The sequence below is a fragment of the Struthio camelus genome, chromosome 3 (genome assembly GCF_040807025.1).
Source record: "Struthio camelus isolate bStrCam1 chromosome 3, bStrCam1.hap1, whole genome shotgun sequence".
Classification (NCBI taxonomy): Eukaryota; Metazoa; Chordata; class Aves; order Struthioniformes; family Struthionidae; genus Struthio; species Struthio camelus.
Genome location: NC_090944.1, coordinates 71,449,721 through 71,463,432, shown reverse-complemented (window position 1 = coordinate 71,463,432; position 13,712 = coordinate 71,449,721). Strand labels below are relative to the sequence as shown.

General features: G+C 35.9%; 1 protein-coding gene across 6 annotated transcripts in view; it reads left to right on the top strand.

Moving 5' to 3' along the window:
- Nucleotides 1-13,712, top strand: part of MED23 (mediator complex subunit 23) — a 39,518-nt gene that overhangs the window by 8,284 nt on the left and 17,522 nt on the right. For 3 of the 6 annotated variants that reach the window (XM_068938321.1, XM_009688826.2, XM_068938324.1), the window contains exons 10-17: nt 801-896; nt 1,485-1,502; nt 7,842-8,042; nt 9,492-9,635; nt 11,208-11,353; nt 11,992-12,237; nt 12,441-12,583; nt 13,185-13,359. In XM_068938321.1, the coding sequence (XP_068794422.1) occupies nt 801-896; nt 1,485-1,502; nt 7,842-8,042; nt 9,492-9,635; nt 11,208-11,353; nt 11,992-12,237; nt 12,441-12,583; nt 13,185-13,359 (1,169 nt within the window). The remainder of the gene's footprint in view (nt 1-800; nt 897-1,484; nt 1,503-7,841; nt 8,043-9,491; nt 9,636-11,207; nt 11,354-11,991; nt 12,238-12,440; nt 12,584-13,184; nt 13,360-13,712) is intronic. The other 3 variants (XM_068938323.1, XM_068938322.1, XM_068938325.1) reach the window with 1 other exon arrangement.

Sequence of the window (13,712 nt, the reverse complement as noted above, 5' to 3'; positions counted from 1 at the left end):
AATGCAAAACTTTTAAGTCATTAGGGAAAATTAATGCGTTTCAAATGAGAATCTCTAGAATCTCGAGAATCTCTGGGCTAGCACTGAAGATGTAGATGTTTTCACTGTTATATATTTCAGTAGCTTCAAAGTATACGTGGAGGATCTTTAAAGTAGCATGTGGTGTGACTTCTGCCCTGGGTGCTGAAGAGCAAGACATGTTTCATGCGCTTTGTGAGTGTGTGCATGTGAGAGAGCAAGTGAGAGCAGAGAATGGATTGAAAATTAGATTAGCAATGAGGAGAAGGAGGAGAATAGGAAGGTGATTTCTTCTTTTCTGTGCTCTTTATTATTCTATAGGGAAGCTTACTTCATAATTCAAATTTAAATATATTCTATTTAAAATTAAACCCCAGGAATGTGAAATAGTGATTTAATGAAAGCATTTAAGAACTATAAAGGGTCAGAACAAAAATCCACCCTATCCAGTATCCCATCCTCAGTATTCTAGGTGTCTAAGAAAGAATATATAGATAGTGGATATATAATGGCATAGGTAGTGTTCTTAGTCTACCAGCATTTTTTTGGTCAAAGAATCTCCCTCTACTTGGTCCTCATAAAATTGCCAGTACTTAACAGTGTGGTTACTTCCCCCTTCCTTTTGGGTATCAGAGAGCAAAAGGATTGGCCACCCGATGATACATGTCTGCATAGAAAAGCACTCGGTCTTTTATTGTTTAACTCAGTTAATTGGTAGTTTTAAACCTAATGTTGAGGCAATATATGTTTGTATGTGTTTGCTTTTTTTTTTTTTCTTGAAGGATCTGTTTGAACCACAGACTGCTTTGTTGAGATATGTGCTGGAACAACCGTATTCAAGGGATATGGTCTGCAATATGCTAGGTCTGAATAAGCAGGTACTGTACTATGCTGCAACACATGATTTAATTCTGCATAGAATCTGCACTATTCTTTTTCTCTTTTCTTTGCTATAGCTAACTAAGCAAAACAGTTTAGGTCCAGATGGTGATTTGATTCTTTTTTTTTTTTAATGAGATCATATTAGGTTAATTGGACACTGTTGTTCCTATCATTTGTATATTGCTTTACCAATGTTAAATCGAAAAGTAGAGATTTAAAATATGATTTTTTTTTTTTTGCATTGCTTTTTTTTCCTATAAGGCCAGCCTCAAGTACACCTTTGACAGACAATAGGAGACGACTAGCTCAAAAAATAAGAAAATAGTTGTTCATGTCATTAGTTTCCAAAAAATTGTTATATTTTTCTATATTGGCATGTTATAATACTAGAGTATTGGAAAGCTGGATTTTGTGGGTTTTTTTTTTTGTTTGCGTTGTTTCTTTTTATATCTTAGAATGGGAGGGCTTGGTCTGACTTGGGGTTCCTTGAGGCTGGCCTCATAGTCACTGTTTTGTCTTTTCTTTTTTTCTTCCTTTATTTTTGTTCTGTCCTGTCTTGTCCTGCCCATCCTCCAATGCTCTAGACCTTGAACATTGCTCAGGTATGTTCACAACCTTACTGTTGTATTGTGACTAACGATACGCTGGCCGCTTTGTAGCCACTGATTCCAGATAGAGAATACGTGTACAGTCAGGGCTTGAAATTGGCAGAAATAGTAAACAAGGGCAAATTCGTATTACAAATCTCTTGCGATGTAAGAGATACAAGATAAAACTGATAGTCAGTGGTCCTTTGGTTCTAAGATGTTGTTTGGAATGGACTGCTACCATTTCCCTTATCTGTCATAAGAACTTTTGTCCGCTGGAATTTTCAGATGAGGAGAGATTATTAGTTGAAGATTTCTTTCTGTATACGGATGGAAAAACATCCGCTGCGCTCAATTGTAAAATTATAAAATTCTAAATGCAACCATTGTAGAAATGAGCTTTGCTAGTGGAGTTTTCTTATTCTCAGGAAGCCTCTGTAACAAACTTCCCAACGTGAAATTTAAATATTTCCTAAACTAGGTGAAGAAAAGATGATAGAAATACCAGGGGAAAAGTAGTTACAAAATTTGTCTACCTGTAAACAATTCATGGCCTGAAGAAATCAACCAAGTGGGCTTCATTTAAAATTTGAAATATAGGTCCTATGTTTATAGTTGATCCCTTCTTGGTACAATAATCAATTCCATACGTACTTAAAAAAAAAAATCATTAAAGATGTATAAAATAGCGTTACTGTTTGCAATACTATAGTGAAGGTTGTGTCAGTGTTTCCATTTAAGAACTTTTTTTCAGATTTGTAACTTGACTATAAAATTCACGTGATTCTGAAACCTTGTGTATATTTCCCATTGTAAGTAAAATAAAGTAATGCTATTTCTGGATTTGGACAATGTTTTTGAATGCGCAGATTCCTGCATCTTGGCAAACAATACTCTGGTGTCGTATACAACAGTCTTTTGTATTTGAGACTTTTAAAGCAGCTGAAATGGTAAACCTTGGAAATGAGCTGCTAGATTTAGTGTTCCAATGAGTAGTATTTGTATTCTGTGTCTATTTCTGTTGTCTACATTTAGATAATAAACTATCCCTCTGTATCTTGTAGCTGGTAAATAATGCAAGAGCTAGACTAAAATGCATATTGAGCACACTTTATTTTTCTAACTATTTATTGATGGTCTGTGCCTTCAGGTCAAAAAATACTGATTTTAAAAATGCTGGTTTTAACTCCTGCTTTGCCATCCTCTAAAAATAACTGATGAAAATTCAATTCATAACTTCAATTGAAGTATATTGAGGTATACTTTTTAAAATTTGTTTTCTAGTATAGGAATTTCTACACAAAGTTTCAACCTGGCATGACTTTTTATGGCCAAGGAACAAACTTGAAGAATGTAGCTTATAAAGGAAATGCTGACAGAACGTGAACTATAGCTGTGCTACTACAGTTATACCAGCATAAAGATATATAGGCTGTCGAAAATTTGCCAATGAAAGTATAAGGATAGTGTAGGGTGCTATAGTGGCATAGAAGAGGAAATGCTAAATGTTCTATTTAAACATTGTTATGCTCTGCTTAAAACTGTGGAAAATCTAAAAATTGTACACGTTTAGATACAGCCATCACATCAAGTTAATTTGTATTTGTTAATGTAGCCACCTGATGAAAAATAATAGCGTGATGCTTTTCAGAAGTTGTGTAGCTATATTGGTGCTTTCAGTAAAACACTTGTATAACTTATGCACTTTTAGAACTGAACTAACGTGAATAAATTGAAGGGCACAGGATTGTTAGTGTAATAAAAACTATGCAGAAATGCAAGTAGTGCCAAGCTTGTTTCAAAATAAATACAGAAACACCTACAGATCAGGACCCTTTTTATTTAAGTGAAGCTACTTGTAAGCCCTGTCAGCTATTCACACAGATCTGGTTGCAGGATTGGAGCCTTCATTTGACTCTCTTGGTGTCACAAACTAGATGTGGTTCAACTAAACGGGAAACTTACCCTAGTTCTCAAATACTCTTGAAGATGAACAGCTAAATTCTTGGGTTCCGTTTCAACTGAGCAGATCTACGTTAAAAATATGGTCATTTAACCTTCTTTGAGTTGTGTAAAAAGCAGAAATTCATCTGCCCTGTTAACCTTGCAGAGAGAAACAGGAAGGTTAAGTTTGACCTGCTTATAGGTGCATACGTGTTCCCTGGAGGATTTTAGTTTTTTTTTCTTGTGAGGTTTTAGGAGATTATGATTATTATTTTACCTATATCAAGTGTATAGCATTAAGTCCAGATGGGATATTGCCTTCTCTTGTATAGCTGTTGGAAGTCTAGCTGATCTATAGGAAGTAGAGGTTTAAACTCATAAACTCATCATGTTAATTTATATTCTGCTATTAGTTGGGTTAATTCTCCCAATACTTATTTAGCTTTAAATAAGTTTGAGAAGGTATGTAACAACTTATTTTTGAAAAGTGATTAATGTTGCTGATGCCAAATTAAGATTCAGTTTACAGGCCCCTGTTCAGAGCTCTCAGAACTTTTGTTTCTTGAAATCTAGCTCTACTAATGTCTTCAGCTAGTCACGAAGTCACTTGAAAATTCTGGTTTACATCTTCACCTTCTCTGTATGTACAGATTTGCATGAAAAAGAAAATGTCTTTTTTGCTTGCATAATTACAGTCTGGATGATGCTGTCTTCTAAACAATGAAATTGGCTTTAAGTTTAACTTAAACTTTGCTTTCTGTGGGTTGGAGTGTATTGAAAAGAAAGGCAATTATCAGATGTTTTGTTTCCATAATGTTATACACACTTCTAATTAGCAGCTTTTGTGTTAATGATTTTGCTCTTTAAGCAGCATACTTGGCTGTTCAGCTTTTAAACCATCAATGGTGATACGCAGCTTTGAGTAGGAAATTATCTATACCATGTGCTGTTTACGTGACTTAGTAGTTGTATGCTGGCATAGCTTCAGACCAGAACAGTTTGCCTGAGGAAGGTTTTTGTATTTCATATTAGGCCACCACTGTGGAAGTGGAATTAAAACATCAAGTGAAAGTAATGACATAATGCAGTATCCAAAACTTGACTTTCCTTTCCCTTATATTCATAGGCTCTTGTCTTTTGATACTGGGAACTTGAACTTTCTGGTGTTATCAGTGTTAGCGTAGCTAAGTACCTAGACCTAGGAATCAATTACTTTATTTTTGAGATATTTCCACTTATACAAGTGTGTGTTGAGGATACTTGAGTGCCATTTCCATGTTGATTCTCATTCTGAAGTTTTTCTCATTAAAAATGGAATGCCCACTGAACTTGGTAGAAATAAGATTTGGCACAATCTAAGCAACAGGCTTTAAGGCTGTTTTTGAGTCTTAGTAATATACAGTTTTGGAAAAAGAAGTGAGAGAGGGGTCTATAATTCTCCTTCCTGGCAACTACTTTAGACATTTAACTTGCACGTTTTGAATCTGACTTTAGGAGGCACCCTTTATAGGGATCTTGGGGTCCAAAATTTGATCTTACTAATCCATTTCTTAAATGTAGGTATGCAGTATTTATAAACATTTTTGAGCTAGATCTCTCTAAAGTATTTGAAAGCTATACTAGCTTGCAGCTAGCCTTAGTAACTCCTCAAAATACTCTTTGTTTCTTTTTTAATGGAACACTTTTACTTTTCGTTGTTGTTAAGACAGTTGAAGCTCTGATCTACTGAAAAAAGATGATGCTAGTCCATTAGAGGGCTGGTCTTGAGAAAAATTTTGGTATCCAGTGGTCACAATAGTACTTCTATGTTCTGTATTTCTGTTGTTTAATAATGTTTTCAATGAGGTTGTATATTTGACTTTTCTTTAAAGACTGTTTACAGAGTGAAATGCAGTATGTGCATTTATTAAATTACAAACATGTTTATTCTTTAAAATAATAGATTTTTAGAAACAAAAATGTAATGACTATGGATGCTGTATTTTTTTTTTTTCCGTAAATGATCACAATTATTTGTTTGGATTATTCTTAAACACTACCAAAACATGAATTCCTAGATTTTTGAGACGATCAGCTTTCACTTATGTTTTTACCCTTGTATCCCAATACGTATTGGGTTGTTGTCTTTCAGTTATGAAAGTTAATAAAGCAAGGCCTCAATCCTGCAAATTCTTACCTAAGCACAATATTTTATTTCTCCTAAGTGCACCAAAACTTTAGACACAAAATTTATGCGAGAAGTATATTCAGTGAAAATATGGAAAAACTGCTGGATAATTAAAGAATTTGAGATAGACTGTGAACCATTGCTATATTTTTCTTCAGGAAATTATCCTTTAAAAATATGATTTCAGGAAAAAGGGATGACTTTATTCTTTAAATTTTCTGGTTCCTAAACTTTTCCCAGTCTCAGAATTATACAGAATAGTGAAAATTCCTACTGGAAATTCTGGCTTTCTTTTTAACAGAAATATTTTCCTGGTATATTCTTTGAATAACTTTATTCTAAATTGAAATAGCCTAACATGGTTAGGCTTCTGGACATTAACCCAGTGCTTAGCAAACTATTAAATTTCAAGCCCTGTACATCATAGTTTTGCATGCTGGATTATAAACTAGTCTGTAGTGTTGTCTGTTGCACCCTGCTCTGCTTCATAATTAGTTGCTTTTGGGGAGGAGAGGAAAAAAAAAAAAGGTATTCTTGACCTGTGATGTTAATATTGCTCTCTGTAAACCTGTAACGTGGTTGATCTGTGACAATGGCATTGTGTATTGGAAGACAAGGTGAAACAGTAATTGATGCTTTCTATTTCAGTTAGAAGTTTGTGTTAAGCATGCTTCCAGAAAGCACAGCTAGAATTGTAGCTTTCTGCAGTTTTGAGCTGGCAAAGAGCATGTAACAGAGGGGATGCTGTTCATTATATTTTGTCAAGTTTTCCCATTCTTGCATTATATTTTTAATTTGAAGAGATTCCCTTTTCATGGCAAATGACTGTCATTGGCAAAGGTTAGAACAAGCATCTCCTTTCAGCAACTTTCTTATCTTTTATTATTTATTACATTTCTAAAATTAAAAGGTTTTTAGGCTGCCTGGCTAATAAGTCAAAGAACTCACTAAGGCATCTCTAAAATGTTTTATGAATATTTGGATGATTTTTTTTTTTATGTTTGTTTTTTTTAACATATGCCTTTTTGCCTCTAGAAAGGGACACTGCATTTTCATGATTAGTGTTTGAGCGGTTCCTTTTCTTTTGTATCATTAAAGTAATAATGTTTTCTTTAAGGCTGCATTATGTTACAGGCATCAGGTATAGAAAATATATATGTGACCATTCTTAAATCAAGATCTTAATGACATAATCAGAGGTTTGATATTTCTGAAGTGTTAACTCTGTCTGAAGTATGTTTAATTCCACACGGTTTTTTGTCCTTGTTAGCAGTAGTTTGTACTAGTATAACCAAATTAATACAGGGTAATACAAGGTTCTTGCACTATGGCATTTATACACAGCAGTCTAAAATTTAAGACTAATAATCTGAGTTCCGAACTACCGGTGGCATGCCTATTTATAGCATACATATAGATAGCATGCATATACACATACATACATACACAAACACACACACACGCATATGTGACTATATAATGCATTCTTTTCTTGGTCATTATTACAATTTTGTCATCAGAGAAGGTGTATTTTAAATGATCTGTGTTTTTGCATAGCTCACTGTGGAGACTGTGGCAGTCTAAAACACACTGTGATATGTAATTTCCATTTTATATACTATTTAGAACATGTCACTCTCATAAAATTATTTTCAAGTCGTCTCAATGTTGTATTGTAACAACAATGTAAGTGGTGCCGTATCAGTAGGACATCTGATTTCAGGGATACTAACTAGATGTTAATTCTGCTGCTAGTTGTAGGTGTACCCAAAAGAGAAGAAATAGTCATAAAACAGCTTAACTGTGTATTGGGATGCTTCCTCTGGTTTTAGTGGTACGCTTGATAATTGTCCTTTATGTAGATCCCTACTTTTTGACGTAGACGTGGGGGTGGGGGGAAAGTGTGTTAAAAGAATGGATTTTGTTTTTCTAGAACAGCAAATGAGAGAAAGAACGTTGTCCTTGAATTTATTTAATTAAAAAAAAAAAAGTGCCACTTGGGCATTGATCTATGTTATTGGGATTGAGTAGGGAATTACGTAGTGTGTGTTTAAAATATAGAAATCATTGTGACCTGTAACATAGTGCAGCTTTAATACACTGGCTTATCCTTAACTTAAGTTCAGACTTCATTTCATGCTTCCCAGCCTTCTGTCAAAATACCGTACTGTAATTGCAACTGTAGTAGTTCTGAAATTAATTGCAAGGCTTTTGGAATACTGTATCTGATCTCTGCCTTACAGCACAAGCAGCGCTGCCCTGTGCTGGAGGACCAGTTGGTGGATCTGGTGGTGTATGCCATGGAACGGTCAGAGACTGAGGAGAAGTATGATGATGGTGGAACCAGTCAGCTTTTATGGCAACATCTCTCCAGCCAGCTTATTTTCTTTGTGCTCTTTCAGTTTGCAAGTTTTCCTCATATGGTCCTGTCGCTCCATCAAAAGGTAAATTGTTTGCATCGCTCCTACTTGGTAAGACATGTTTTAAAAACAAATGAATAGTCGTACCCTGTCAAGTATCTTGCATGTAAGAATTCAATTCAATTGTTATGCCGTGTGGAAGTAAAACACTTTTTCCAGTTGTATGTTGTGAGTTATGTCTGTTTGCAGTATATTCAGTTACAGGATATTGCATTATATTTGGACACAAAGTATATAAGTAGCTAAAATCAGGATATAAACTGACATAGTTCAAATGACCTGAAATTCAAATGACACTATAGCATCCAAATTACAGCCAACTTTTAAACATAACTGCGGTTTGTGAGCTAAAGAAACACATGTAAGCAGATGCAAAATTATGGTTGGTTGGTCTAATGAAAGTATTTGCAATGTGTTTTTTTTAAGTATTTGTCCAGTTACCATGATGCTAGCAATTATAGTCCAAATTATCTAGTGATTGCTAGTTCCTAATAATAATAATACAGTTACAACTGATACACTTTCTAGTATTTACCTTTCTAGAATTAACCTGTGGTCCTAAATGCTTCTCTGCTCAGCAAAGACCTCAGCATGCTAATAACTTGCTGTAACCGCTCCTCTCCTCTCTGGTGCCTTCAGAGTATGATGTTGGTGGCAGGGGAAAAAGGAGTTTTCTACTCACTCTAGGATCCACTTGCAACTCTTTAGATACAGTTCCTAGCATGCAGTATGCTTTGCTCCGTCTTCCTTTGTTCGTGGTTCTATGTAACCGTACATAGTAAATTCGGATATATGTTTTATGTTTGTTGGATACTTTTGTTCTCTTTGTCATCCTTAAAATTAGTTCTACCAAGGTCTTATGATTGCATTCCTTTAAAGACCATTAATTAACCTTTAGTGAAATAGATCAAAATTATCAAAGCAATAGGCATTATATAGGCAATTGCACGAATCTAAGCTAAAACTAAAACAAACTAGGTAATAGTAACCTAGCTATTAGATGATTGTTATTACACATAACAAAAAAAATCCAAGCAGGCCAAGACAAGTCCAGATCAAGCAAGCCTGGGATGTTCTGGTTCTGAGACTTTACAGAGTTAATATAAAGCCTGTGGCGTGCTGCTAGCAATGGCAATACTGTATTTGCTTGGCTACAGGGCTACAATGTGGTAAGTTAAATTCAATATTTAAGAGTTTCTGCTTTTTAAAACTGTGGCCCTCCAGACCTGAATACATTTTAAATCCTACCATTAATTGTTTTAAGCCTCACAGATTATCTTCCTGGGTTATGACTAACATGCTTGTTTGCTGTCTTCCTGAAAACCTACGTTTCTGCCCAGGTGCAGCTACAGCATTCTCAACAATTTGTGGGAAATTGAGCTGTTTTAGTCTGCCCTTTTACTTATATGGGAATCTTTGCAGTTATTTTTAACTTGTATGCAGTATTTGTCTGTTCCTGAGTGTTTTTGACAGTTGGCAGGCCGTGGTCTCATTAAAGGAAGAGATCATCTGATGTGGGTGCTACTGCAATTCATCTCTGGCAGCATCCAGAAGAATGCACTGGCTGACTTTCTCCCAGTTATGAAGCTTTTTGACCTCTTGTATCCTGAGAAGGAAGTAAGTCTTCTCTCTGAAATTAAGTTTGAGTATGCAATTATTATTCAACCCAAGACCTTCATACCTAGGTATTACTACCATTCTTGAGTTAGTGTTACAGCAGTGTGCTGCATAATTGGAGAGCCACATTTCATAGTTAAATGAAACATTTCTGTATCCCCTAGCTAATTTTTTTCCGTAACTACCTTTGTACAGAGTGATTTTTGTGAAGAAGGGTTAGGGGGAACCACCTTCTTCGCTCATCTCTTCCCTGACCCCAGCTCAATTAATGTTTTGAGGAATTTGTTCAAGAACCAGAGGATACCGTCAAGGAACAATGTTCCTTGATGTTTCCTTGCGAGGAATTTCTTTGTTTCACCTGGGCTGATATAAAATCATGCACTATGTGATGTTTTCTGTGAGCAAAAGAACTGAACGTGGCACTTAATTTTTTTTCTTATTAATTATTGCCTAAAACTGTTTCTCTAGTAGTAGAGCAAACTGCAGTTGTGCTTGGTACGTTCCACTACAGTGAAGGTGTCTGGGATACGAGGAATTAGTGTAAAATCTTAAACTTTTCACCTTGAGAGCATTGAGCATTGTGAGCACTAGGACCTGACTGCTTGTTCTTATCACAGTACCTCTGGTTTTGGTCAGGTTAACACAGCTGTGTGGTTCACCAAAGCAATACGGATTATGAATTATTATTATTTTTTTCCTCCGCCTTCCTTTTTAGGTTAGTTTTAACCCAGATAAATTCTTTGCTGCAATTTATTGCATGGCCTCTCCCCAAATATGGGGAGAGTGACAGGAGTGTTTACTTCAGCTGTAGTTCTGGGTTCTGAGTTATGCAGGGTTTTTTTGTTGTTGTTGTTTTTTTGTTTTTTTAAGTGTTTATGGGACTAGAGCGTTCCTCAGGATGAAATTTCACAAGCAGCTTAAACATGATGCAAGGCTGTTGCTCCTAAAGGATCTGTCTTGTTTTCCCCTTGACTGTGCGTTACTGCTGTCTCACTTAGGTGCTAACAGTGATGCTTATGCAGTAGTAACCATACCAAAAAGAAGTGCTGATGCTGGCAAAAGGAGAGAGCCAGAATGCCTCTTTCAATGGCACAAAAATACTTGAGCATGTAACCAAAAATTTCTTGAGTTTTGGAGTGTTACCTGTTCTTTTTGATGGGAAGGCTATTGACTTTTAATTTTAATGGTGAGGCTAGAAAAGTTAAATTTTCAGATAAAACTAGTGAACCACTGTATTCTGTGCAGTGCTTGGAAGCAAGTAGGGTAAGTATTTCTGAATCATATCTTATGCAAGTCTGAGGCTGGAAGTAAAAGCATACTCTTTTGTAACTACATGACTTGAATTTGTATATGAACTTCCTTTTGCTGAGGTTTTAGACAGTCATGTTCTCCTCCAGATACCTTGATTTATAACTGCATAGATACATGAGAATAGAATCTATCCCTTCAGTATGTTGTTTATAGTGTTGCAGGTCAGAAAAAGCCAGTATTCACAAGGTCAAGTTTTCATCTAGGTTGTTTTTCTGTACATAAATACATATGCTATGTCATGTTAATATGTTCTTTCTTTAGTGTATTCCTGTACCCGATATTAACAAACCTCAGTCAACTCACGCTTTTGCAATGACGTGTATTTGGATTCATCTGAATCGGAAGGCTCATAGCGATAACTCCAAGTTACAGATTCCCATTCCTCATTCTCTTAAGCTTCACCACGAGTAGGTTTGGGGTGTTTTGTTGTGTTTTGCTTTGTTTCTAGACATAATGGGAAAAGAAATTCCAAGTCTGGATTCCGAATGTGTTGTGTGATGGGATGCAGTTTTATTTATTCAGTTACTCTGTAAGAGGAACTTAGCCCTGTTAAGAGGGCTAATCAAAGGAACAAAGGAGTACTAAGAGCTCAAAGTCGAAATAAATTTCATAAAAAATGAAATGCGGTTTTGATACTTTAAATCATACATTACAACTAAGAGCAGTAAATATTTTCTAGTGCTGGAGAATCAGAAAGCAAATTGAGTATTCTGTTTGTTTATGCTGTGGTTTGGAAAGACAAAGTGTGGGTGACCTGTATATGATAAGCAGTACATTGGACTAGCTTTCATTTGGAAAGATTTTTTTTTTTTTTAAGTGTGTTTTTCTCCAACTATGTCACTCTGGCACACAGTAGCTGTAACTAACTGGGCTTAAAATCTAGTTATTTGATGTGGTACAATTGATAAATATTTTGATTTTTCCACTGTTTTACAATGGATTTGTCGCAGGGGTTATTTTGACTGTAATCCTGCAATGCTTGTGTGTTCTTCTACTTGATTTCCACCTGCTCCTCCGCAATATTTAATCTATCTTTGATATGCAGGTTTTTGCAACAGAGTTTGAGAAATAAAAGTTTACAGATGAATGACTACAAGATTGCCTTGTTATGCAATGCATATTCAACCAATTCAGAATGTTTCACTTTGCCCATGGGTGTACTAGTAGAGACCATTTATGGAAATGGCAATATGAGGATCCCTCTTCCAGGGACTAATTGCATGGCCTCAGGGTCTATCACCCCATTGCCGATGAACCTCTTGGATTCACTCACAGTTCATGCCAAAATGAGGTACGGTATGCAGTTGTTTGGGGTTTGGAGGGGGGGGTGGAGAGTGTAAGTTTTTGTCTGTAAATCATTATGTAACTAATTATCAGCAGGAAAGCCTTTATTTTGTTTCACAGTGTCTTGTATAAAGCTGTTGATTTGTATAACAAATTATTTAAATTTAAAGTAAATAATTTTGATTAAAAATACTTTCTCTTTTTCCCCAGTCTGATTCATAGCATAGCTACAAGGGTAATTAAACTGGCTCATGCAAAATCTAGTCTGGCCTTGGCACCAGCTCTTGTGGAAACCTACAGCCGTTTGCTGGTTTATATGGAAATAGAGTCATTGGGCATCAAAGGCTTTATCAGTAAGAGAAAATCCTTTTCTTCCCCACAGCCCCCAGTAATGTTTCTGTTTTTGAATGGCAACTGGAAACCATAGGGAAAAAAAAATCAAAATCTAATGATGTAACATATTAAATACATATATAAATTAGCTTAATGTAAAAAAAAAAAAACAAAAACAAAAACAAACAAACAAAAAAAACCTCACAGCAGTAACCCTAGTGTTGTAATAAATTTCAGATAAGCGTGCTTCTGCCCCTTTATGGGGACACTGTCACTTGTATGGTCAGGGCTTTCCTGTTTTTGCTCTATTGTGCAATAACATGCTTATGGAAACTCTTAAGAACTTAATCAGATGCAAGTGATATTTGTTTGCACTCTTTAAAATAATTTGGATGTCTACTGTATATGTTCAGTCAAAAGATTATTTTTATTCAGCCCTACACAGTTCTGACATCTAAAGATAGTTGCTTGCACACGAGCTCTTTGGAGGTATTATAGTTATCAAAATGAATATCTGACTTGCAGCTAAATATAACTGTCTATCTGCAGTGTACCCTGTAAGTATGCTTGAAAGAGTAATCACTTGGAAAATTTACTTTACAAACTCTGTTTTTTCATAAGGTCAGCTCCTGCCAACAGTGTTTAAATCCCACGCCTGGGGAATTTTGCACACTCTACTAGAAATGTTTAGCTATCGCATGCATCACATCCAGCCTCATTACAGAGTCCAGCTGCTTAGCCATCTTCATTCCTTGGCTGCTGTGCCACAGACTAATCAGAATCAGCTTCATCTGTGGTGAGTGAGGGTTACCATATTTAGTCCTTATCTCAGAGTCTTTTGTAATCATGTGTTGAAAGTTGTGTGAGAACCCTGTTTAATAGGACATAAGTATTTCCCAGTCTTTTCAGTTGTGTAGCTAGGTTCAGTTTTATGGCACCTCAGCTGGTTGTGTTTCAGGAATGGAGTTAAACGTTAATAGTAGTACTCTGCAGAGTTGTGGGAGGGAGTCCCTCTCACACAGACGTGGCAGCAGTCTTGCAGGTCTAAACACGTTAATGTGCACCAGCACCATCATGTCAAGAAGTGCTGGATAGGTCGAGTCACTTGCACTGCAGGTGAGGAAGGCCAGTGCCTGCTACTTGTAGTCA